Raw genomic sequence first — 26,978 nt, 5'->3', positions numbered from 1 at the left:
TGTATGTAATCCTATATAATGGCTGTATTAATGTTTATACTGAATCTTGAAATGCAAGAATATACACAGGTTGGAAACACAGAGTGCACTCTGAGTGAGTTCAGGAGATTCTGAACCCTTAGGAATTTACTCTCAAAATGAACAGATGCAGTTGATACCGCATGTGTGTGAGAGAGAGATTAGAGGGAAAACAGGGAAGAAATTTTTAAATGATCTTCCCCAGAGGGGCACCTGGCTGGCTCAGCTGGTTGAGCATCCAACTCTTTGCTCGGGCTCAGGTCATGATCTCAGTGTTGTGAGATCTGTCAAGTCCCCTTTTGGACTCCACGCTGGGTTTGAAGCCGGCTTGGGTTTCTCTTTCTCACTGTCCCTCTGCCTCTACCACCCCCAAACCCAAAATTCAAAAAATAAAACTAAATTATCTTCCTCATTTAAAAAAAAAAAGGAAAATAAAAATTTTAACGTGTTACTTTCAAGCTTACATCTCTATTACTAAAATTCGAATGGTAATCAGGAAGTTTTAAGAATTTAAATCAACCAAAAAAAAAAAAAATTTAGGTCATCAAGAGATTTTTTTCAGAAAGGAGTAATTTATCAGTAAGCACTTGGTGTTGATAAAAGCAGACTTTTAGGCTAGCTTTATCACTGTTTTATGATCTCCAAAGATGACACATGGCTTATGTTTTGCTCCTGGGACAAACCCTGACCATTACCTAGTCCTTGATATGCCATTTAATACAAGTCACAGAATCTCCTTTCTTCCACCCCAACATTTTCATCATAGACTTATTTCACTTAAACATTTTTACATTTTCCCACTCAGTTATATGGGGATAGAAAGACTATATAACCTGATGTCATATTTTAAGCTAATTATACTTTAATTAAAAAAAAAAAAAAGAAGAAGAAAGAAAAGAAAAAAGAAGGACTGAGTAGCCTGAACCTAATAAACCTAGGGAACAGGATTAATATTGAAGCTGGCATGGGAAGTTCACAGGCATTGCTGAGGCTTTTCTCTGAGACATGGAGACCAGCTGTCTGAGACAATCAATCTTTACCAAAGTTGACTCTGTAGTACTCCCTGCAAATTCTCTTCGTTTAGGAAAAATTATTTTGTGCCCATTGTACCCTCCAAACCTTCTCCCATGTAAGTTGAATTTGGGAATTTAATTATACCATATATCCACTGACCTAGTCAGCTTTCAAAATTACCTCAAATTGGGGTTCTTGAGTGGCTTAGTCGGCTGAGCAACAGACTCTTGCTTTCAGCTCAGGTCATGATCTCAGGGTCTTGAGCTCTGCACTCTGCAGGGAATCTGCTGGAGATTCTCTGCCCCTCTTCCTGCTCATTTCTCCCTCTCTCTCTAAAATAATAAATAAAATAAAAATCTGAAAAACAAAACCAAAAAAAAACTCCAAAATAACCTCAAAGTCACAAGAATTAATTTAGAAGATGGACATATGACTAAGGATAATCCAGTGGGTATAGAATCAGCTTTAACACTCAGGGTTTGGGGTCGGGGGCACAATGTCCAACATACCAGCCTTAAGATTAGGCTTATGCACCCAACACCCTCAGTGACCATTGGGTAATACCCATGCCTCGGTAGATCACATAAAAAGCTTTTCTTGCTAGCCCACACCACCAGCTTCCCATGCTATCAGCTTCACATCAGAACAGACATGAACCCTTCCTTTTTTCACTACTGTAAAAGAAAAATTATACCTGACAGAATTGAACAGACAAGGAAGAATTTATTCAAGACTTTTATAAGTAAATTTAAGCAATTATTGCAATAGGAGACTGAATAGGATACTTGAATAGGAGACTGAACTTAGTGCCCTTGAAATAAAATGTGGGTTTTTTAAAGCACTAGGGCAGGATAGTGGAAAAGTACTAGAGGACATTGTGGAGGAGGCTGGTCAATTTAATTAATCCATCGTGTTGATTAATTGATACTTACTAAGATAGGCTCTTACCATCTCCCAGAGACTGGAAGTTAGGGATCCTGTCTTTCTTGATTACATTTCCAAGAGATAGCTCCCAGATCCTGGAGAAAGACATTCCTTTGATGAGGAACAGACAAGAAGTTGAAAGATTTACATGTCAATAAGGCAAAGAATGAATTTGCAATTGCATGTTTTTAAAGAAACCCCTTCAAGAAAAGGGAGGGGGAGAAGCAGTCAGAAAGAGACTTGCCCAGTTTAGTCAAGCTGAGGATAGCCTTAAGGTCATCTTGGTCTCTGTCAAGCTTTCTCACCACCCTGTGTGCCTTGCTTCCCTACCAAGTGCCAAGTGATGTTGCCTGACTCCCTTCCAATACCAAACCAGAACCTCTGTCCATCCAAGTTTATGAAGGTTACACTTCCCCCAAAAGGTATTCATCCTATCTTACACTTAGAATCTGAATTTGAATTTAAAGTTAATTCCATGCCTTGAAGCTGACCAAGTCTACCATTTTGTGGCTAATATTGGCAGCACAATGAATAAGAACTGATTGTGATTTCATTCCTCTTTGCATAGTAGACTGTACTGTTGTCTCCTCTTATCTTCATCTAGCATGTTTATAAAGATTTACCCTCCCTAATTAAAGAGCTAAGTACTATCTAGAGCTGTAAGCCTGTCAGGGTGTCCAAGAGTCACAGCCTTTGTTTTCTCCCCTGAAGCAGTTTATTCACATTCAAGCTCCGCCTTTCTCCCCACCCTCTCTCTACTCATTAGCAGAGAGTGCTTAAGGCTGGCTGTCCTGACTCAGCCTGCAGAAGTGTGGCAACTGTGCTTTCTTTCCTGACTTCCTGCCCTTCTTCCCTCAAGGCATTTTTAAATAAGCATTGTCTCCCATTCTGAGACAGTAAAAACCACATTTCAGAAACAATTTGAATTCCAATAATCAGTGTTTCATTAGGAAACTTTAGAATAGTAAGACTCTCTCAAAAAAATTATATTTTTAGAGATCTCCTGGCCGATTCAAAAATCAGTATCGATTTCACTCTTCTGTAATCTCTAAATGCTTTCTGAATTCTACAAAGTATAATTTCCATGGCCTTGTTAAAGATTGCTAATGAATGGGGAACAGAGAGGAAATGAAAACTTTCTAGTTTTTGTAAGTGACATAGTAGGATAGAGAACTAAATATAGCATGTATATATCAATGATTCTCAAACTTTAATGAGAACACCCAGAGATCTTGTCAGAATGCAAATTCTGATTCAGTAGATCTGGACTGGGGTCTGAGATTCTGCATTTCTAAAAAAAAAAAAAAAAAAATAGAATAAAATACACATTAAAATAGAGTAAAAGATGTGAAACAAGACTGGAAAATACCAAATATTAAGATATTTGGGGACAAGGGTGAATTTTTCTTTTACTCCCAATTGTCTTTCTTACTAGCAAAATATTTCCTTAAACTTTTCTGCAGTGAATCCACCTTTTTTTCAACAGGAACACTCGTCCTTCTCCTTTTTCATAGGCAAAAAAGCACATTAGGTATTAACAAGAATAAGAACAGCAAGTCAAATGTAATGAATCTCAAAGACCTTGAAAGTTGTGGAGAAAGGTCTTCAGAGAGGTCAACACTTACAAGTTGTGTGATATTTACCTTATGGTCCCTTGAGTGGCCACATGGCTTCTGGAAGTCCTTGCTATAATTCATCCATGTAAGGTAGTTTTAGATGGTCACATTTTTCCACAAAGCAGAGGTAAGACCAAAGAGCAAAGACCCAGACATTCTCAGAGATTTATTCATATTGTGAACACTTGGATATCACTTTGGATTCACTCTCAGGACACTGTGAGGGGGGAAAGAATCCTCAGCCTCCTCACACAACTAGGTTCTCCTTGGATCAGGAAAACCTGTGAAGCAAATTCAACAGGGCTTCAACTTATTACTTCCCACCAGGGAGACATCAATTTGAAGGAAATCTGTTAAGTGTGTTACAGGCAGTTAACGAGGAGGTTGCGGTTTTTTAAAAATAACTTTTAGGGACACCTGGTTGGCCTGGTCCTTTAAGCGTCTATCTCTGGCTCAGACCATGATCCCAAGGTCCAGAGCCTGAGTTCCACATCCCCACATCCTGCTCCTTGCTCAGTGGGGAAGCTGCTTCTCCCTCTGCCTGCCGCTCCCCCGCTTGTGTATACTCTCTCTGACAAATAAATAAGTAAAACCTTATATAGATAATAATAGAAATGATTTTTACTTGAGATAAAATTAACCTAAATATATTTGGACTAAAAGAGTTAAGCTGAAAAAAAAAAAAAAAGAGTTAAGCTGACTTGAAAAAATACATTTTTGGCAGAAAGGAGATAATAGTAGGGGACTTTAACACCCCCCTCACTGAAATAGACAGATCATCCAATCAAAAGATCAATAAGGAAATAAAGGCCTTAAATGATGCACTGGACTAGATGGACATTACAGTTATATTCAGAACATTCCATCCCAAAGCAACAGAATACACATTTTTCTCTAGTGCACATGGAACATTCTCCAAAATAGATCACATCCTGGATCATAAATCAGGTCTCAACTGGCATCAAAAGATTGGGATCATTCCCTGCATATTTTCAGACCACAATGCTCTGAAGCTATTACTCAATCACAAGAGGAAATTTGGAAAGAACCCAAATAAATGGAGACTAAACAGTTTCCTTCTAAAGAATGAATGGGTCAACTGGGAAATTAAAGAAGAATTGAAAAAAATTCATGGAAAGAAATGATAATGAAAACACAATGGTTCGAAATCTGTGGGACACAGCAAAGACAGTCCTGAGAGGATAATATATAGTAGTACAAGGTTTTCTCAAGAAACAAGAAAGGTCTCAAATACACAACCTAACCCTACACCTAAAGGAGCTAGAGAAAGAACAAGAAAGAAAGCCTAAACCCAGCAGGAGAGGAGAAATCATAAAGATCAGAGCAGAAATCATTGAAATAGAAACCAAAAAAACAATAGAACAAATCAACAAAACTAGGAGCTGGTTCTTTGAAAGAATTAACAAGATTGATAAACCCTTGGCCAAACTTATAAAAAACACCAGAAAAAAGACCCAAATAAATAAAATCATGAATGAAAGAGGAGAGATCACAACCAACACCAACGGAATACAAACAATTATAAGAACATACTATGAGCAACTCTATGCCAACAAATCTGACGATCTGGAAGAAATGGATGCTTTCCTAGGTGCTGCTGCCCCTCAGAACAATTTGTTACTTAAACTGTAACCCCTGGGGGATTTTGCTAGTTGCCAAGCACATTTAGATATGGCCTTAAGAAATACATATACTGGCAACAGGTCTTTGGGAAGAAGGACGATATACGACCGTGAAGCTGGGTAGCTGGGGATGCCTGGCTCACTCAGGGTGGAAGGCCACCCCTTCACAGAAGCTGGGCAGCTGGGAACACCTTTCCCTCCCAGGTTGGAAAGCCGCCTGCTTCAGGGAAGCCCAGCACCTGGAAACACCCAGTCAGCTCAGGGTGGAACGAAAACCACCTGCTTCCCTTTTCCATTATCTGTTCTTTCTCTTCCCAGAAGTGCCCGTTGTTAGATGAGTCCTTTGAATGTGCTTGTTTAACTATAAACTCTATCCTCCTCGCTTGTCTGCAAAACAGGATTAACATTTGACCTTCATCAGTCCTTCTGTTGGCTATTGTTTCTATCCAATAAAAGTGAGACTGTGGAGTTGCTTGTGGCAGCAGTCCTTTTCAACTGTTGTCTCCAGCTCCCAATCTCTTGCAGCTGATTTGTTTGTGCCTAATTCTTCTCCCATCGCTGGCCGGAAGTGGCACCTAGGGACATATAAACTACCACAACTGAAGCATGAAGAAATAGAAAACCTAAACAGACCCATAACCAGTAAAGAGAATGAAAGAGTCATCAAAAATCCCAAACAAACAAAAGTCCAATGCCAGACGGTTTCCCAGGGGAATTCTACCAAACATTTAAAGAAGAATTTATTCCTATTCTCCTGAAGCTGTTCCAAAAAATAGAAATGGAAGAAGAACTTCCAAACTTATTTTATGAGGCCAGCATCACCTTGATCCCAAAACCAGACAAGGATCCCATCAAAAAAGAGAGCTATAGACCAATATCCTTGATGAACACAGATGCCAAAATTCTCACCAAAATCTAAGCCAATAGGATCCAACAGTACATTCAAAGGATTATTCACCACGACAAAGTGAGATTTATTCCTGGGCTGCAAGGTTGGTTCAACATCTGCAAATCAATCAATGTAATACAATACATTAATAAAAGAAAGAACAAGAACCATATGATACTCTCAATAGCTGCTGAAAAGGCATTTGTAAAGTACAGCATTGCTTCCTGATCAAAACTCTTCAAAGTGTAGGGATAGAGGGCACATACCTCAATAGTATCAAAGCCATTTATGAAAAACCCACCACAAATATCATTCTCAATGGAGAAAAACTGAAAGCTTTTCCGCTAAGGTCAGGAACACGGCAAGGATGTCCATTATCACCACTGCTATTCAACATAGTACTAGAGGTCCTAGCCTCAGCAATCAGACAACAAAAGGAAATTAAAGGCATCCAAATTGGCAAAGAAGTCAAACTATCACTCTTTGCAGATGATATGATACTATCTGTGGGAAAACCCAAAAGACTCCACTCCAAAACTGCTAGAACTTATACAGGAATTCGGTAAAGTGTTAGGATATAAAATAAATGCACAGAAATCAGTTGCATACAATAACAACAAGACAGAAGAAAGAGAAATTAAGAAGTCAATCCCATTTACAATTGCACCCACAACCATAAGATACTAGGGATAAACCTAATCAAAGAGGCAAAGAATCTATACTCAGAAAACTATAAAGTACTCATGAGGGAAATTTGAGGAAGACACAAAGAAATGGAAAAATGTTCCTTGCTCATGGATTGGAAGAATAAATATTGTGAAAATGTCTATGCTAACTAAAGCAATCTACATGTTTAATGCAATCCCTATCAAAATGCCATTATTTTATTTCAAATAAATGGAACAAATAATCCTAAAATTTATATGGAACCAGAAAAGACCTCGAATAGCCAGAGAAATATTGAAAAAGAAAGCCAAAGTTGATGACATCACAATTCTAGACTTCGGGCTCTATTACAAAGCTGTCATCATCAAGACAATATGGTCTGGCACAAAAACAGACACATATATCAATGGAACAGAAGCCCAGAAATAGACCCTCAACTCTATGGTCAACTAATCTTCGACAAAGCAGGAAAGAATGCCCAACGGAAAAAAGACAGCCTCTTCAATAAATGATGTTGGGAAAATTGTACAGCCACATGCAGAAAAATAAAACTGGACCATTTCCTTACACCACACACAAAAATAGACTCAAAATGGATGAAGGATCTCAATGTGAGAAAGGCATCCATCAAAATCCTTGAGGAGAACACGGGCAGCAACCTCTTTGATCTCAGCCATAGCAACTTCTTCTAGGAACATTGGCAAAGGCAAGGGAAGCAAAGGCATAAATGAACTATTGGGATTTCATCAAGATCAAGCTTTTGCACAGCAAAGGAAACAGTTAATAAAACCAAAGGCAACTGACAGAATGGGAGAAGATATTTGCAAATGACATATCAGATAAAGGGCTAGTGTCTAAAATCTATAAAGAGCTTAGCAAACTCAACACCCAAAAAACAAATAATCCAATCACGAAATGGACAGAGGACATGGCTAGACATTTCTGCAAAGAAGACATCCAGATGGCCAATAGACACATGAAAAAATACTCCACATCACTCAGCATCAGGGAAATACAAATCAAAACCACAATGAGATACCACCTCACACCAGTCAGAATGGCTAAAATTAACAAGTCAGGAAATGACATGCTGGCGAGGATGCGGAGAAAGGGGAACCCTCCTACACTGTTGGTGGGAATGCAAGCTGGTGCAACCACTCTGGAAAACAGCATGGAGGTTCCTCAAAAAGTTGAAAATAGAACTACCCTATGACCCAGCAATTGTACTACTGGGAATTTACCCTAAAAGATACAAACGTAGTGATCAGAAGGGGCACATGCACCCGGATGTTTCTAGCAGCGATGTTCACAATAGCCAAACTATGGAAAGAACCTAGATGTCCATCAACAGATGAATGGATAAAGCAGAAGTGGTATATATATACAATATAATACTATGCAGCCATCAGAAGAAATGAAATATTGCCATTTGTGATGATGTGGATGGAACTAGAGGGTATTATGCTTAGCAAAATAAGTCAATCAGAGAAAGACAACTATCATATGATCTCCCTGCTATGAGGAAGTTGAGAGGCAACATGGGGGGTTTGAGGGGTAGGAAAAGAATAAATGAAACAAGATGGGATGGGGAGGGAGACAAACCAAAAAGGATTCTTAATCTCACAAAACAAACTGAGGGTTGCTAGGGGGAGGGTGTCGAGAGAGGGTGGTGGGGTTATGGACATTGGGAAGTGAATGTGCTATGGTGAGTGCTGTGAGGTACGTAAATCTGGCGATTCACAGACCTGTACCCCTGGGGATAAAAATGCATTATATGCTTATAATTTTTTTTTTAATTTAAAAAACTGGAAAAAAAAAGAAAAAAGAAGAAGAGCTCATAGATCCGCTGGAAAAGTAGAAGTACCAACTTTAAAATGAGAAGCAATCCAAACTGTTGCAGAAGGTTAGGAAGTTGGCACTGTAAGGACCTATCCATTGCTGGATTGAATGAAAACCTCTCTCACTTCTCCTTGGGGCATTTACTCAGGAGTCAAATTCTCATTCAGAAGTACTGAATGAGTTTATGCAACTTACTTTCCCCTTGACAATATAGGACAGTAAAAAGGAAAGATAGAGTCAAAGGACTCTTTGGGGGCCACCTCAGCTTCTACAGTGGAAAAAAGAAAACAGCTGGTCTGACCACCTAACAAATCTGTACAGTAGGTAGAGCTAACACTCCAATAAACAAGTCAGGGTATTGCTAAGAGGAGGTTAAAAAAAAATCATACAAATGTCTACCACACTATTATAACCAGGATTGGATATGAGAGTGACAAATGGGGCATTCTGGATGAGGCAACATTATGAACAATGGCGCAATGATATATATGGAGGAGTATATAGATAACAGTTTTATTCTTGACATTTCTCTTCTCACAAATCTAAAACACCGATTTATTCCCATGGTGTCAACTGCAAACCTGTGCACTAATGATTCACAAATTTATCCCTTTTACAGACCATGACACTTCTGTACTTGTGGTAAATTGTGTTATTGTCTTAAATTATTTAATTCATTTTCCTGAAAGAGGACCATATTTCCTGGCTTGTTTTCTATAAGACTCACAATGCTCCCTCTATGGGAGTATACTTCTCTACCCCACTGATGATGACGTTGGCCGTGTGAGTTGCTTCAGCTTATAGGATATAAACTTGTGTGTCATCAGATGCATCTGATAAAAACTTGAAGAATCCTTGCAAGGTTGACTCTGGGTAATGCTGCTATCTCAGCTGTGATCAGAGAATGAAGATAAGAAATGAAACAGCTGCAGTTGATACATATTCTAAGAAAGACACAGACTTTTGTTATTTAAAAAAAGAACAGAGTTGGGGTCTGTTTCTTTCCACAGTCTAATCTAGTGAAGTATGTTTCTCTTCAGTTTTCTATTCGACACACCTTCTGAATGTCCATGGTTCCCAATTACCTAAAATTGAATTCCTCACTTAGTCTCTTAAATCTGCCCTCTTGCTCTCTGTTCTTTATTTCAAAGATTAGTAAGACTAGTGATTCTATTACCTACATTTTCTTTCATAAGGAACCCCAACTCCGCATATATAATATTTAACCAAATGTTGCAGGTGCCACTTTTTTTTTCTTTCTGTCTCTTCCTCTCCAATCCCTACAAAAATAGAGTCTTAGGAATGGCATAAATGATCTTCATCATCTACCTAGCCTATCACTGTATATAGCTGAGTGAAAAAATAAAGAAGGAACAATCATACTGCTCAAATGAACACAAAGCATAGGCTTGAGAATAATGTGAGGTCATTCTATATAAATAAATTCCAGCTTGGATTTTGAAAACTATAAGTCTTTTCAAAGAGACGTCAATCATATGAAGCTAGAGTTTTCATGATCTGGAGAACTTAGACTGTACAAAGACCATACTGGACTGAGTCAGCAGACTTTGGCAGGTCATGTTCATTTGGGTGAGTCTCCCAATGTTTCCAACCCTAAGTTCTCATCTGAAGGTATAAGTAATGTCTGTCCCACTTGCTTCCCAAGGCTGCTGTGGAGATCAAATGAAAGGATTTTTCTGGTAACATTTTGAAAGCTATGAAGCCTGAAAAACAAATTTATAAATTTTAATTCCAGTATAGTTAACATAGAGTGTATTATTTCCCAGTATACAGTATAGTGACTCAACAATTCTATACATTCATCGTGTCCATCAAGATAAATATACTCTTTAATCCCTCTCATCTATTTCACCCATCCTTGACCCACCTCCCTTCTGGTAACCATCAGTTTGTTCTCTATAATTAAGAGTCTATTTCTTAGTTTATCTCTTTTTTCTTTGTTCTATTGTTTTGTTTCTTAAATTCCACATATGAGTGAAATCATGCAGTATTTGTTTTTCTCTAACTTATTTCACTTAGCATTATACTCTTTAGCTCCATCCATGCTGTTGCAAATGGCAAGATCTCATTCTTTTTTGTGACTGATTAGTATTCCATCATCTATATATACCACATCTTCATCCACTCATTTATGGATGGACACTTGGGCTGCTTCCATCATTTGGATATTGTAAATATTTCTTTTCCAATTAGTGTTTTTATATCTTTGGGTAAATACACAGTAATAGAATTACTGAATTATATGGTATTTTTATTTTTCATTTTTTGAGGAACCTCCAAACTGTCTTTCACTGTGGCTGGACCAATTTTCATTCCAACCAGTGGTGCACAAGTATTCCTTTTTCAACACTGTTTCTTATGTTGTTGATTTTAGCTATTCTGACAGGCATGAGGTGGTATTCATTGTGGCTTTGAGTTGCACTTCCCTGATGTTTAGTGATCTTAAACATCTTTTCCTGTGTCTGTTGGCCATCTGGATGTCTTCTTTGGAGAAATGGCTGCTCATGTCTTCTGTCCATTTTTAATTATTGTTTTTTTGACATTGAGTTGTATAATTTCTTTATATATTTTGGACACTAACCCTTTTATCAAATTAGTCATTTGCACATATCTTCTCCCATTCAATAGGCTATCCTTGAGTTTTGTTGATTGCTGTTGATTGCTGCCTTCACTGTGCAAAAGCTCTTTATTTTGATGTAATCCCAATAGTTTGTTCTTTCTTTTGTCCCCCTTGCCTTGGGATACATATCTAGAAAAAAGTTACTATGGCCAGTGTCAGAAAAATTACTGCTTGTGCTCTCTTCTAGGATTTGTATGGTTTCAGATAACAATTTAAGTCTGGAAAGTATTTTTAACTTAATATTTTTAAAGTTCATTTTTGTTTTTTAGAACTGGGAATTTAAAGCAAAGTTCTAATGAGGTCCTCAGCTAAAGATGGAAAAGCCAAAGGCTAGAGCTAGGGAATGAGAACCAGACTCATCATCCTGGACTAGAGGAGCAAATTTTGGTGGTCATGAATGAGAGGTGGGCAGAGTGAGGAAGAGGAAGAGTGAGAGTGTGGCAATTATGTGAGTATCAGGCAGCTTAGTCCAGAGGTCTGAGATAAAATGTAAACTGTGGCAAAGGTTTAAAAATGATCTTTAAGTTTTGAGTGATCAATATTTGGTTTCCTGGAAGAAGAAAAAGAGCCTTATGTTTACTTAATATGGAACCCAGAGACTAACTTTTCACTAGATATGTATATATATTTAATATATATGCATATTTAATATATTCTTTTTACTCCAGAGAGTGGCGGTGACCCCTAAATGATGTTGGCCAGGTACTTTGAAGTTTGGAGTAAAAGATGAAGCATACCAGGCTTGTCAGTTAACTGCAAGGGCTGATTCATGTAGCTCTGAGCTCTGGCTGCTTACAAGAGATTTTGATATTGCAATTCCATGTCAGCTGCCTGCATCACCCACAGTTTTCAAGTATATTCATCATCATTCTCTCCTGTCAAGATCAAGATAAAACACTGAGCCCACTCATTGAGTATGACTAAGTAACTTATTATACAGGAAATTGAATCATTTGTGATTGAGTCAGCATTTAATGATGATAATGAAGAACCCATGTTCTTTGCTGTATAACCATCTTGCGCATAAACAAAAGTTGACCTGTTCAACAGCAACCTGTATGTTTTCCAGAGATAATTTAATCTTGGACTCATCATGGGTGAATTAATATTTATGAATTACTTCAAATAAAATAATCACTTGGGTTAGTAAATTAAAGATCATGATCTTAACACTCAATCTTGATTAAGTTATAATAAAAACTTTTCAGGGGGGCAAGGCAATTTTTCTTTTCATTATATTAATTAATTAATGTACATGTGATCTTGCCATACCCTTGGTAAGGGTATGACAGCTATGGTGAAATCCTCAATACTTTGCATCCAGAAAGAATTCATTTCCCAAATATCTAGCTGTTATAATGTGCTACATTATATCAACAAAGCAATGAGTGGGTAGAAAATACCAAATCTTGCTTAGCAAGTCTACAAACCAGTTAATCTGGAATGTTAAACAAACTCAAAGTAACTGTTAGTAATAACCTCTCTTTTTCTGTTACACATACTTCATAATTCACTTCTCAAGGGCAAGGCTTGGGTAAAGTGGTGAAGTGGGTTGAGTTGGTCATTAAAACACCCACCACCTAGTTCTACTCTGCCCTTTTCCTCAGCTCTTACATTAAGGACAGTCTTAAATTCTTAGTTTCAATACCAAATATTCATTAAGGGCATGGAATTTAGCCCTCCATCAGTTTTTTTTTTTTTAAATTTAAGTTTACTTATTTGCTTATATTTTTAATTAAATTTATTTATTTTCAGAATAACAGTATTATTTTTTCACCACACCCAGTGCTCCATGCAATCCGTTCCCTCTATAATACCCACCACCTGGTACCCCAACCTCCCACACCCCTGCCACTTCAAACCCCTTAGATTGTTTTTCAGAGTCCATAGTCTCTCATGATTCACCTCCCCTTCCAATTTCCCCCAACTCCCTTCTCCTCTCTATCTCCCCATGTTCTCCATGCTATTTGTTATGCTCCACAAATAAGTGAAACCATATGATAATTGACTCTCTGCTTGACTTATTTCACTCAGCATAATCTCTTCCAGGCCCGTCCATGTTGCTAGAAAAGTTGGGTATTCATCCTTTCTGATGGAGGCATCATCAGAAAGTGTATATGGACCACATTTTCCTTATCCATTCACCCATTGAAGGGCATCTTGGTTCTTTCCATAGTTTGGCGACTGTGGCCATTTCTGCTATAAACATTGGGGTACCGATGGCCCTTCTTTTCACTACTTCTGTATCTTTGGGGTAAATACCCAGGAGTGCAATTGCAGGGCCATAGGGAATTTCTATTTTTTAATTTCTTGAGGAATCTCCACACTGTTTTCCAAAGAGGCTGCACCAACCTGCATTCCCACCAACAGTGTAAGAGGGTTCCCCTTTCTCGACATCCCCTCCAACACATGTTGTTTCCTGTCTTGTTAATTTTGGCCATTCTAACTGGTGTAAGGTGATATCTCAATGTGGTTTTAATTTGACTCTCCCTGATGGCTTGTGATGATGAACATTTTTTCATGTGTCTGATAGCCATTTGTATGTCTTCATTGGAAAAGTCTCTGTTCATATACCTGCCCATTTTTTTATATGATTGTCTGTCTTGTGTGTGTTGAGTGTGAAGTGTGCATTATAGATCCTGGATATCAACCTTTTGTCTGTACTGTCATTTGCAAATATCTTCTCCCATTCCATGAGTTGTCTTTTTGTTTTCTTGACTGTTTCCTTTGCTGTGTAGAAGCTTTTGATTTTGATGAAGTCCCCAAAGTTTATTTTCGCTTTTGTTTCCTTTGCCTTTGGAGACATATCTTGAAAGAAGTTGCTGTGAGATTACTGCCTATGTTCTCCTCTAGGATTCTGATGGATTCCATCCCCAAACTACTAGAACTCATACAGCAATTCAGCAACGTGGCAGGATACAAGGTCAATGTGCAGAAATTAGTGGCTTTCTTATACACTAACAATGAAAATACAGAAAGGGAAATTAGAGAATCGATTCCATTTACTATAGCACCAAGAATCATAAGATACCTCGGAATAAACCTAACCAAAGAGGTAAAGGATCTGTACTTGAGGAACTACAGAACACTCATGAAGGAAATCGAAGAAGACACAAAAAGATGGAAGACCATTCCATGCTCTTGGATCGGAAGAATAAACATTGTTAAAATGTCTATACTGCTTAGAGCAACCTATACTTTTAATGCCATTCCAATCAAAATTCCACCAGTATACTTCAAAGAGCTGGAGCAAATAATCCAGAAATTTGTATGGAGTCAGAAGAGACCCTGAATCGCTAAGGGAATGTTGAAAAACAAAAATACAACTGGGGGCATCACATTAACTGATTTCAAGTTTTATTACAAAGCTGTGATCACGAAGACAGCATGGTACTGGCATAAACACAAACACATAGACCAGTGGAACAGAGTAGACAGCCCAGATATAGACCCTCAACGCTATGGTCAATTAATCGTTGACAAAACAGGAAAAAAATATACAGTGGAAAAAAGACAGTCTCTTCAATAAAATGAAAACGGGACAGCTATATGTAGAAGAATGAAACTCGACCATTCTCTTACACCATACACAAAGGTAAACTCAAAATGGATAAAAGACCTCAACGTGAGAGAGGAATTATTTGTTTATTTTTAAGGATTTGTTTATTTTAGTGAGTGTGCAGGATGAGAGGACACAGCAGGAGAGGGAGAGAGAGCTGCAAGCAGATTCCATAATGAGCATGGAGTCTGATGCAGGGTTGGATCTGAGGACCCTGCAATCATGACCTGAGCTGAAACCAACTTCAACTGACTGTACAACCCAGGGCCCAGCTCTCTTTCCGTTTAATACTCCTGATAGCTATCCTTTCCTCTGACTTTGTGTCTCTTCTACCTGTTCTCTGCACTTTCACCCCCTTTTTGTTTTTTGTTTTTTATTTGTTTGTTTTTGCTTTTATGCAGCTTCTTTCTTACTTTCTAATGTGTTGCAGAGGAGTGTGAATGGTGGAGTTACCTCCTTGGACCCTGCCAAGTATTAGTTGTGGGACTTCAGCAACATATCTTCCTTGCCTTCCTTTATTCCCCTGAAAAGTGGGGTAAGAATAGCACCAAGTGCCTGGGATTGTTGTTGGGATTTAATTAACATACGTAAAGTCCCTGGAACAGTGCCTACCACACAGTAAATTCCATTTTCCCTAAAATTAGTGCCTTTATTTTGTTCATTGCAATGTAACTATTACTGCCCTACCCCCAATACCAGGATGGTGCCTGACACCATTTTTGAATTAGCTAGTTTTCTATTTCTATCTTATTTATTTATTTTTGCCTTTGAAGCCTTTGAAGCCCTACTTCCTCTTCCTTTCCTCCTTGAGGACTTTTTGTTTCTACCTCCACACTCTTTGCCTTTCAGCTTCCCATCATCGACTGTTGACCTAAATCATCTCCTATGTCTGGATTTAAAGCTTTTGAGTAGAGTAAAACATTGAAAATTTAATATTTCTTAATAATTACTAGTCATGGATTTACCAGTGAGAAGGCAAAGAAGAAGCCCTTAGTCAAGAAAAAATGAGGATAACATAACATCTTTAATGTAATATTTTACATTAAAATATTATATATAATCAATAAAATCTTTTAAAAAGGTAAAATATTTTATTTAAATTTGTAGTGACTTTTGTTTGTCACTTGTACCATTTGAGCAGCCTGCAAATCTCCCACTTCTTACCAGTAGCTTTCATTCTACCACAATAAGTTGAAAGAATATAATAAACAGCTGCTGTCCCCTCATCTTGATTTGTTGGGTCCATAATCAAAGGAGCAAGACTGATACAAAGCTAAGGTCAAGCAAAGCTATATTTCACACTAAGCATCAATAATCAAACTGACTAGACAGGGCCATCTCTTACAAAGAGGCAACCTCTCCATGTCTTACAGACTAACTTTTATAGAGCAAAGGCCATGTGGTTGGGCCTGGCCACACACAGGTGGCCAATGAGATTGTAACACACAGAGAAAGTTGCACAGTTATGCTAGGTCTCACACTGGTGGCCAATTGAATTACAATTCACCCCATAGTAGCTATTTGAACTAGCCTATCACCTTGGTCAGAACTGGTGCCCAAAAGGTGCCAAAAGGCAGGGCCCACACCCCTTGGTAGCTGGGGAGACAGTATGCACACTCTACTGATTGGATGTCTCCACCTGACCCGACTCATCCCTGCATTCAGACTGTTATCTCCACCTCACCTGCCCCCCCCTTGTATTTGGGCTTTGTTACCAGGGACTGGTTTCCCAGACTTGCTTTTAAGTAAGATCCTCGGGCAGGGGGTCAATTTAAATTTTACTGCATAAACAACAAAATGGCTGCTCACCCTAGGTGGGGCCGCTCTGGCTAAATAGGCCCTTACAGATTCACTAATATTTTATCATATTTGATCTCTCCTTTTCTGAGCTAAATATTTTTTACATCCCAAATTCATACATTATTAAAAAGCAAAAGTTTGTAAGTGGGATATATTCAGAGAAGTCTTTTCCTCACTTCTATCTCTATTACTTAGAGGTTACTTAAAAAAATTAGTTGCTGGTTTCATTTTCCTGTGTTTCTGTTTGCAAAATCAGCAGAGGTCTATGTTGATATATACTACTTTTCTCATTCTTTCCTCCCCTTGTGTGGTATAAATTGTGAATAGTTTCTCCTCATTTGTGCTTGATTATTTATCAAACTTATCAATTTTTCTTGTATTACTTCTGAATCTGGAGTTTCTGAATTTCCGAAGATTTTTCTCACATCCAGGTCAAAAGGAAATTAAACCATGTGTTCTAGTATTTGTATCACTTTTCTTTTAAAAAGTGTACTTATTTATTTATGTTTTTATTTCATATAAGTTTAAATGTATTCTGGTCTACAGTGTGAAGTATGAATCCAGTTTTATTTTACTTCTTTTCATGATCCCAGGATACATGGGGTCATGATACTGGGGTCATGAAGGCAGATGGTCAATCAACTGAGCCACCCAGGTGCCCCTCCAGCAAAAATTCCAATGAAACAACTGGAAAGAAGAATTCAAAAGCTTGCTCTTGGGAAATCATTGAGGACTAAACTCTGACATCTAGTATTCACTGAAATCACTGCATGGTGCTAACCCAACATCTAATATTCCTATTCTAGTACAAGCAAGGCTTCTTAACAGTGTTTTAAATCTAGAGCATATTTTGCCTTGGAAAAATGTCAGTCTGTTAGCAAAAGAGAAAGCTGGACATGAGTCAGTAAAAGGAATAACCAGATGTTAGCTCTTCTTTTTCTGTGATTATTTTTTCACCCACGTAAGGGTGGGAATAAGTGAAAAAAAGAAAAAAAAATCCATTTAATTGAAAAAGAAAAAGTTCACTTGAGAAGTAAACGAAATTGTAACAAGTCTAGTGACATACATGATTCCAGCCCCCCGAGGGAGGAGGAGGTGATAAAAAGAGGAGGGTCTGAGAGCTATCACTTTCCATCTTTTCTCTCCTTCTTCAGGTACAATAAGGGTCACTGTGAGATAATAAAGCAAGGGAGTATCAGCAACTGGGTTTTATAGTTGGAGCTAAGGTTTCTATGAGAGATAGAGAAACGTGGGCTATTATAAACTTGGGACAAGGGAACAATGCTGTTAATTCTAGCAGACTGAAATAGCAAACCCTTTCTTCTGTATTTAACATTTCTACTATTTTCATTGTCCCCACTGACATAATTTTCATGCAAACATGCCAGCCTGGAAGAAAGGAATCATCTTTGTAGTTGGTGCTATGCTGGTCCATCTTACATTCAGTTTTATTTCTTTTCCCTGTTTACTGAGGATAGAGGCAATGGATACAGCACTTTAAGTTTTGTCACAGACAACTTAAGGAAATTCAATTCCTAGTTACTTCATGTTCTTGCTCAAAACTCAAATCACCCAACAAAAATCAGTGATTAAAAATGCAAAATGAATAGTATCAAAACTTGTAATATTAAATAAAATTCTGTTTTAGAGATGTGTAAATATCCTCTCCAAATTGCACTGTCTTATCGTGCTCCCCAAATCTGAGCAGGCTGAATTCTCAGTTGTCCTTCTACATTTCCCACACTTACGCAGAGTGAATATTCATTCTTGCAGAAATTCACAGACACTTGCAAAACAAGACAAGGGGAGCTGAGCATATTACCCATGCTGACTTCTTTCATCATCCTGCGTAGTCATGGGCACACCATGAAATCTTTGCTGCCATTAATGGCAGCAAAGACTCCTCTCTTCCCAGTGAAAGCCGCCTTCAAAACTGTTTACCTATATGTTTACTCTCTTCACAGCTGAATTTGAAATAGATGCTACAGACTTCCCTGCAGTTGCTTTGCATTGTGTTGCATTCGGTATGATCACGTGTATCTTTTCCATATCAGCGAACAGGTTCCTGATGTTCTGTAGAGTTTCACTGAATGGTTGCCTGTATTAAATCAGTGAATTACTTAAATACTTAGTTTATTTTTTAATATCTATGAACAATGTGTAATGAAATCCTTTTATAGAAATCTCTGTATATTTGCTAGTGTACCAGGCAGATGTATTTTTATAAAAGTGGAGTTTGGGGGGCTTCTGGGTGGCTCAGTGGGTTAAGCCTCTGCCTTTGACACAGGTCGTGATCTCAGGGTCCTGGGATCGAGCCCCACATCAGGCTCTCTGCTCAGTGGGGAGCCTGCTTCCCCTTCTCTCTCTGCCTGCCTCTCTGCCTACTGGGATCTCTGTCTGAAAAATAAATAAATAATATATATATATTTTTTAAAAAGTGGAGAACTTGGGTCAAGGGAATATGCTTCCCCCTCCCCTGCCTAGATCCCAGGCTTGTATTCTGTTATTGGATATTTCATATTGCCATGTAATATCCATACAGAGGAGTGCATAAATTATAATCCTATAGCTTGCTGTACTTGAATCTTGCTGTACAAGAATCCGAATATAACCAGAAACTAGAAGCTACTTCCATCCTTTTCAATTTACTATCCCAAAGTCTAAGTGCTTTCTGATTTCTAAGGCTATAGATGAGTTTTGCCTCATTTTGAACTTCATATAAACAGAACTGTACAGCATATATTCTTGTTTCTGGCTTCTTTGCAGTACATACATTTAAAATATTTGATAGTGCAATGTAAGGTTTTCATGCCTTACATATTCTTGGCCTCCCAGTGTAATTTGACACCACTGACCATCCCTGTTTTGATATTTTTCTCCTTTCTGTTTCATGACTTCATCTCCTGGCTTTCCTCCTACCTCCTGTCTTCCTATAGTCCTTCCTATACTACTCCTCCCATTCCAGTGCCTTCCCCTTCACTCAACCTTAAATCGTTGATGGCCTCAAGGAAGTTCAAGCCAAATACATGGCTTCTGTTACCATTTATATCCCCATGACTTCTGAATGTAAACCTCTTCCACAGACAGTTTCCCTGAGACTCAGATATTCGACGTGAGCCCATCACTTAATAGGTCTCAAAACTCAACATTCCCAAACTGAACCAACAATTCCTTCTTCTCCCAATTGCTCCACACCTGGTGCTGTTTTAGTATCTCTTATCTCAGTGGAAAAATACCACCAGCCACAGGTTTTACAACATAGACCCCTGGGAGTTATTGTCAACATCTCTCTCTCGTATCCTCAGGAGGCATGAAATCCTGACAACTTTTCCTCCTTATTACCTCTGGTTATGCTTACTTCATTACCAGCATTCAAACCCAGGCTAAACGTAGATCATCTCTTGCATGGACTATTGCAATTGCCTCTTGACTAATTTCCAAGCAAGTGAATACTCTGCTTCCAAAACTTCAATAGTTTGTATTTTATACCGAAGTTCCTTAAATCAGCATAAGGACCCAGTCCCTTGCTAGTTCTTGAGTCGCTCTTTTCTCCTTGCCTTTCTCCAGAAATTGCTCCATGTCATCCTTAAAAGAGTCAGAATGAAGTTTGAAAGTTGAACAATTATTTCCAACATGGTTATCTGAAAGATAAAAGTAAAAAATAAAGTTGCAGTGAAATTTGATAGGGAAAAAAAAAATCACTTCCAAAATATGCAGCCCACTGTGGAGTGGGGGTGGAGGTGGTGAAAAATCCAGAAAGCAATGAATTAAAGGGATAATCAGCCCCAAAGTGTTTCCAGTTGCTTCAGAGGCCAGTTAGCATAATGAATAACAGTACTGGCTTCAGAATTTGACAAAACCTGGTTCTGACTGTCACGTGGCCACTTGGAGCCTGCATGAGTTTTGATGAGTCATGACATCTCCCAGCCAGAATTCCCATGATAAGATAATTCCTATTTTTCGCAAGGATTAAGTTATACATATCTACTCTTCAGCACAATGATCAGCACATAGTTGAATGTTAGATAAATTAGAGGCATGTTATTATTAAGAATAAAGTAAGGCTATAATTTTATTGCCATATACCAGGCAGCAATAATCATGTTGAATCAACATTAAAGATAATGAGCATCCCTGGAGCAGAAATTAGACCATATTTTCCCAAGAGCTTTATAGACTCTGATTACTTGGTTTTCTTCCCTCTGAAGCCAAGCATAAGGTCCAGGTAACCAGTAGTGAGGATGACCTAAGCATATACTCACTCCCAAGGAGTCTTGTTTTTTTTATTAAAATAATTCTCTCGGTCAGTGTGTTTACTTCTCTCAGAATAAACACCTAAAGTTGGATCTTCCTTTATCTTTGTAGTTGGGGTTTTATGGCCTCTGTTGGGATAAGAAAACAATATTTTCTCTATGTTTAAGTCCACTTTATACAAACTAGACCAATCTGACCATTCAGTCTGTGCCTGCTTTTGTTGTAAATGGAAGGACACAGTTAGCTGGTGATGCATATTTCTTCCTTTGCAATCCTTGAAAGATAGATATACACAAAAGAAACTGAAACCCAAATTAAAAAAAAAAAAACGAACTTCAGGATAAAAGGCTGATGATATTTATTTAATTATTTAGACATTTAATTTCCTTTACAGAAAAGATACATGATTTAGTAACCAAAAAAATAGATTGAAATCAAAATGACAGCATACTGGTTCAATGTCTAACAGCAGTTGTATTATCTTTAAAAAGTCATTTATTTTCCCTGAGCCTTCAATTTTTCATATGCAATAAATTAAAGTTTATTATCTTATCAGAATTCGGAGTTTATACATATGCATATATAAAATATGAAAAAATGTATATATGTATTAATGAATCTATGAGAGTACGTTTATGTGTGCATCTGTATACCCACATTCACACCTATAGATGTACCTTAAATTCTTATGAGAAAGCAGATTATAGACAAGGAAGCTGGAAATAGGTGATAGGTAAGGTTCAGTCCTATGCTGACACCATCTGTTTCTAGCATTTAAAATGCCTGTATCTTCTTTCTTCCATCCATGACCACTGAGCAGTAGGTACTTTTTAGAAATGCCAATTCTCAGGCCCTACCTCAGACTTACTGAATCAGGGGTTGTGGGGAAAGAGGCTCCACGGTCTGTGTTGCAATCTGCCCTCCAAGGTAATTTAGAAGTGCATGAAAATGTGAGAACCACTGCATTGGAACATTCCCCAGGGAAGGCGATAGGCTTGAGTTGTGAGCAGAAGTGGAAAACCAGTCATTAAAGGGGAAATAGCAGGGTATTCTACAGAGAAGCTGGATCAGAAGTGGTAGGAAGAGTTTAGAGAGACATCGCAGCAGGCTGGGGGTGTGTTATTTACGGTAGCGGGGAGCTGATGTGGCTGTGACCACCCAGAGCAGAAACCTAGGCAGCAATAAGGAAGCAGGAGCCACATGCTCCTGTGTTAAGTCACTGTTCTCATGCAGTCATTTCTATAACTGGGCTGAGAACTGCTGGCTTTAGAACCTTTTTCCTGCGGTACATCCCAAAGGAAGATAATTATCCTCCTCTCAGCCATTGCTGTCTCTGGCCCCTGGTTATTTCCTGTAGAACCCTGATGCAGGTAGAAGGCAGGCTTCTCAGGCTGATGATGCATTTCATCTCCAGGCGCTTTTCAATTCTTCTGATTCCAGTTGGAACATTCCCTTCATTGCCAGCTAAGGAGTGTACTTATGTTCAAGGAAAGGAAGAAATTCCTGGCGTTCCAATGGGCTAGAGGTAAACTTAGCCAGAGAAAGCTGCAGGGGTAAGAATAAGCCTATGATAGTTACAGGGCAAGAACTCAACGTGGAGATTCTTCAGGAGGCCTATAAATGCTGTGTTGTCATCTAGGACGTTGCCCTGACAGGGGAATCCCCGGCTTTGCAACTTCCTGGCCAGTGTGAGGAACACCAGCTGGCTGTAACCTTTCCTGCGATGCTCTGGCAGAGTATAGCCATGGCACATGGTGGCAAACTGGTCTGTAAGAGACCAAGAGACCGGGTTTCCCTTGTCATCCCGGACACATACACTGGGGAAGCAAGAGATGAGTTTCGTGATATACCGGAGACACTGTTCATTGCCGCCCCTAGACCAAGTCCGGTTAAGTAGATCAGCATCAGCAACATTCAGGTAAGTTAGTCGTGGGGCAGAGCCCTTTCTAGAAGGAAACAACACGAGAAGAAATGTGAACGCGGGGTCCTAGGACTACAACCAGCTACTTTTCTTCTTGCACTGATTCAAACTAAGAAACAATTCCAGAGGTGTATTTAGCCAATACCAAAATATTTTCAATGAATTGGAATCTATCCATCTCTTCCCACTTATGAACATCTTTCAGGGTTACATTTCTGATGGGAGAAAATCCTAATTATAAGAAATTAAAGTCTTTCCTACTCATTTTATGCCCATTTCTTTTCACCTTCATATAGATTAGGGCAAGTATTTCATTTTTCTGTAAAACAGTTCTCAAACTAGTTGACACCCTCTCTGAAGCCTTGAACAAGTCCACATTCTTGGGCCCCTAATATTTTCCTTGGTTTAAAAAAAAAAGTATTAGACTAGAACTGTATCTTTATGCATCCATGGCCTGGGAAAAAGCATAGATTGCTTAACATTCTAAGCATGTATAGATGCTCAAGAAATGCCAGTCCTGGGCACCTGGGTGGCTCAGTGGGTTAAAGGCTCTACCTTTGGCTGTGGTCATGATCTCAGGGTCCTGGGATCAAGCCCCACATCAGGCTCTCTGCTCAGCAGGGAGTCTGCTTCCTCCTCTCTCTCTGCCTGCCTCTCTGCCTACTTGTGATCTTTCTCTGTTAAATAAATTAATAAAAACTTAAAAAAAATTTTAAATAAAAGAAATGCCAGTCCTTCTAGACCTTCCCCTAAAAGGTCTGGGAAAAGGTCTAAAAGCTCATGGTATTGAGATAAAGAAGGATAGGAATTGTTGCAATTTCTTTTTTTTTTTTTTTTTTTTTTTTTTTTAATTTTTTATTTTTTATAAACATATATTTTTATCCCCAGGGGTACAGGTCTGTGAATCACCAGGTTTACACACTTCACAGCACTCACCAAATCACATACCCTCCCCAATGTCCATAATCCCACCCCCTTCTCCCAAACCCCCTCCCCCCGGCAACCCTCAGTTTGTTGTGAGATTAAGAGTCACTTATGGTTTGTCTCCCTCCCAATCCCATCTTGTTTCATTTATTCTTCTACCCACTTAAGCCTCCATGTTGCATCACCACTTCCTCATATCAGGGAGATCATATGATAGTTGTCTTTCTCTGCTTGACTTATTTCGCTAAGCATGATACGCTCTAGTTCCATCCATGTTGTTGCAAATGGCAAGATTTCATTTCTTTTGATGGCTGCATAGTATTCCATTGTGTATATATACCACATCTTCTTGATCCATTCATCTGTTGATGGACATCTAGGTTCTTTCCATAGTTTGGCTATTGTGGACATTGCTGCTATAAACATTCGGGTGCATGTGTCCCTTTGGATCACTACATTTGTATCTTTAGGGTAAATACCCAATAGTGCAATTGCTGGGTCATAGGGCAGTTCTATTTTCAACATTTTGAGGAACCTCCATGCTGTTTTCCAGAGTGGCTGCACCAGCTTGCATTCCCACCAACAGTGTAGGAGGGTTCCCCTTTCTCCGCATCCTCGCCAGCATCTGTCATTTCCTGACTTGTTGATTTTAGCCATTCTGACTGGTGTGAGGTGATATCTCATTGTGGTTTTGATTTGTATTTCCCTGATGCCGAGTGATATGGAGCACTTTTTCATGTGTCTGTTGGCCATCTGGATGTCTTCTTTGCAGAAATGTCTGTTCATGTCTTCTGCCCATTTCTTGATTGGATTATTTGTTCTTTGGGTGTTGAGTTTGCTAAGTTCTTTATAGATTCTGGACACTAGTCCTTTATCTGATATGTCGTTTGCAAATATCTTCTCCCATTCTGTCAGTTGTCTTTTGATTTTGTTAACTGTTTCCTTTGCTGTGCAAAAGCTTTTGATCTTGATGAAATCCCAATAGTTCATTTTTGCCCTTGCTTCCCTTGCCTTTTGCGTTGTTCCTAGGAAGATGTTGCTGCGGCAGAGGTCGAAGAGGTTGCTGCCCGTGTTCTCCTCAAGGATTTTGATGGATTCCTTTCGTACATTGAGGTCCTTCATCCATTTTGAGTCTATTTTTGTGTGTGGTGTAAGGAAATGGTCCAATTTCATTTTTCTGCATGTGGCTGTCCAATTTTCCCAGCACCATTTATTGAAAAGGCTGTCTTTTTTCCATTGGACATTCTTTCCTGCTTTGTCGAAGATTAGTTGACCATAGATTTGAGGGTCTATTTCTGGGCTCTCTATTCTGTTCCATTGATCTATGTGTCTGTTTTTGTGCCAGTACCATGCTGTCTTGATGATGACAGCTTTGTAATAGAGCCTGAAGTCCGGAATTGTGATGCCACCAACGTTGGCTTTCTTTTTCAATATCCCTTTGGCTATTCGAGGTCTTTTCTGGTTCCATATAAATTTTAGAATTATTTGTTCCATTTCTTTGAAAAAGATGGATGGTACTTTGATAGGAATTGCATTAAATGTGTAGATTGCTTTAGGTAGCATAGACATTTTCACAATATTTATTCTTCCAATCCAGGAGCATGGAACATTTTTCCATTTCTTTGTGTCATCCTCAATTTCTTTCATGAGTACTTTATAGTTTTCTGAGTATAGATTCTGTGTCACTTTGGTTAGGTTTATTCCTAGGTATCTTATGGTTTTGGATGCAATTGTAAATGGGATTGACTCCTTAATATCTCTTTCTTCTGTCTTGCTGTTGGTGTAGAGAAATGCAACTGATTTCTGTGCATTGATTTTATATCCTGACACTTTACTGAATTCCTGTATAAGTTCTAGCAGTTTTGGAGTGCAGTCTTTTGGGTTTTCCACATATAGTATCATATCATCTGCGAAGAGTGATAATTTGACTTCTTCTTTGCCGATTTGGATGCCTTTAATTTCCTTTTGTTGTCTGATTGCTGAGGCTAGGACCTCTAGTACGATGTTGAATAGCAGTGGTGATAATGGACATCCCTGCCGTGTTCCTGACCTTAGCGGAAAAGCTTTCAGTTTTTTCTCCATTGAGAATGATATTTGCGGTGGGTTTTTCATAGATGGCTTTGATGATATTGAGGTATGTGCCCTCTATCCCTACACTTTGAAGAGTTTTGATCAGGAAGGGATGTTGTACTTTGTCAAATGCTTTTTCAGCATCTATTGAGAGTATCATATGGTTCTTGTTCTTACTTTTATTGATGTGTTGTATCACATTGACTGATTTGCGGATGTTGAACCAACCTTGCAGCCCTGGAATAAATCCCACTTGGTCGTGGTGAATAATCTTTTTAATGTACTGTTGAATCCTATTGGCTAGTATTTTGTTGAGTATTTTCGCATCTGTGTTCATCAAGGATATCGGTCTATAGCTCTCTTTTTTGGTGGGATCCTTGTCTGGTTTTGGGATCAAGGTGATGCTGGCCTCATAAAATGAGTTTGGAAGTTTTCCTTCCATTTCTATTTTTTGGAACAGTTTCAGGAGAATAGGAATTAGTTCTTCTTTAAATGTTTGGTAGAATTCCCCCGGGAAGCCGTCTGGCCCTGGGCTTTTGTGTGTTTGGAGATTTTTAATGACTGTTTCAATCTCCTTACTGGTTATGGGTCTGTTCAGGCTTTCTATTTCTTCCTGGTTCAGTTGTGGTAGTTTATATGTTTCTAGGAATGCATCCATTTCTTCCAGATTGTCAAATTTATTGCCGTAGAGTTGCTCATAGTATGTTCTTATAATAGTTTGTATTTCTTTGGTGTTAGTTGTGATCTCTCCTCTTTCATTCATGATTTTATTTATTTGGGTCCTTTCTCTTTTCTTTTTGATAAGTCGGGCCAGGGGTTTATCAATTTTATTAATTCTTTCAAAGAACCAGCTCCTAGTTTCGTTGATTTGTTCTATTGTTTTTTTGGTTTCTATTTCATTGATTTCTGCTCTGATCTTTATGATTTCTCTTCTCCTGCTGGGCTTAGGGTTTCTTTCTTGTTCTTTCTCCAGCTCCTTTAGGTGTAGGGTTAGGTTGTGTACCTGAGACCTTTCTTGTTTCTTGAGAAAGGCTTGTACCGCTATATATTTTCCTCTCAGGACTGCCTTTGTTGTGTCCCACAGATTTTGAACCGTTGTGTTTTCATTATCATTTGTTTCCATGATTTTTTTCAATTCTTCTTTAATTTCCCGGTTGACCCATTCATTCTTTAGAAGGATACTGTTTAGTCTCCATGTAT

The 26,978-nt window shown here is 38.5% G+C and overlaps 1 protein-coding gene across 1 annotated transcript in view; it reads right to left on the bottom strand.

Annotated features, from left to right (window-relative positions):
- Positions 1-21,244: 21,244 nt before the first annotated feature.
- Positions 21,245-26,978, bottom strand: part of LOC101679674 (glycine N-acyltransferase-like protein 3) — a 34,145-nt gene continuing 28,411 nt past the window's right edge. Inside the window, exon 6 of the mRNA XM_045071061.1 lies at positions 21,245-22,809. Coding sequence (XP_044926996.1) covers positions 22,395-22,809 — 415 coding nt within the window. The 3' untranslated portion in view covers positions 21,245-22,394. The remainder of the gene's footprint in view (positions 22,810-26,978) is intronic.

The sequence above is a fragment of the Mustela putorius genome, unplaced genomic scaffold (genome assembly GCF_011764305.1).
Source record: "Mustela putorius furo isolate JIRA1106 unplaced genomic scaffold, ASM1176430v1.1 tig00003983_pilon_pilon_pilon, whole genome shotgun sequence".
Taxonomy (NCBI): domain Eukaryota; kingdom Metazoa; phylum Chordata; class Mammalia; order Carnivora; family Mustelidae; genus Mustela; species Mustela putorius.
The sequence above is the reverse complement of the archived record's forward strand: the minus strand, read 5'-3'. Positions and strand labels throughout refer to the sequence as shown.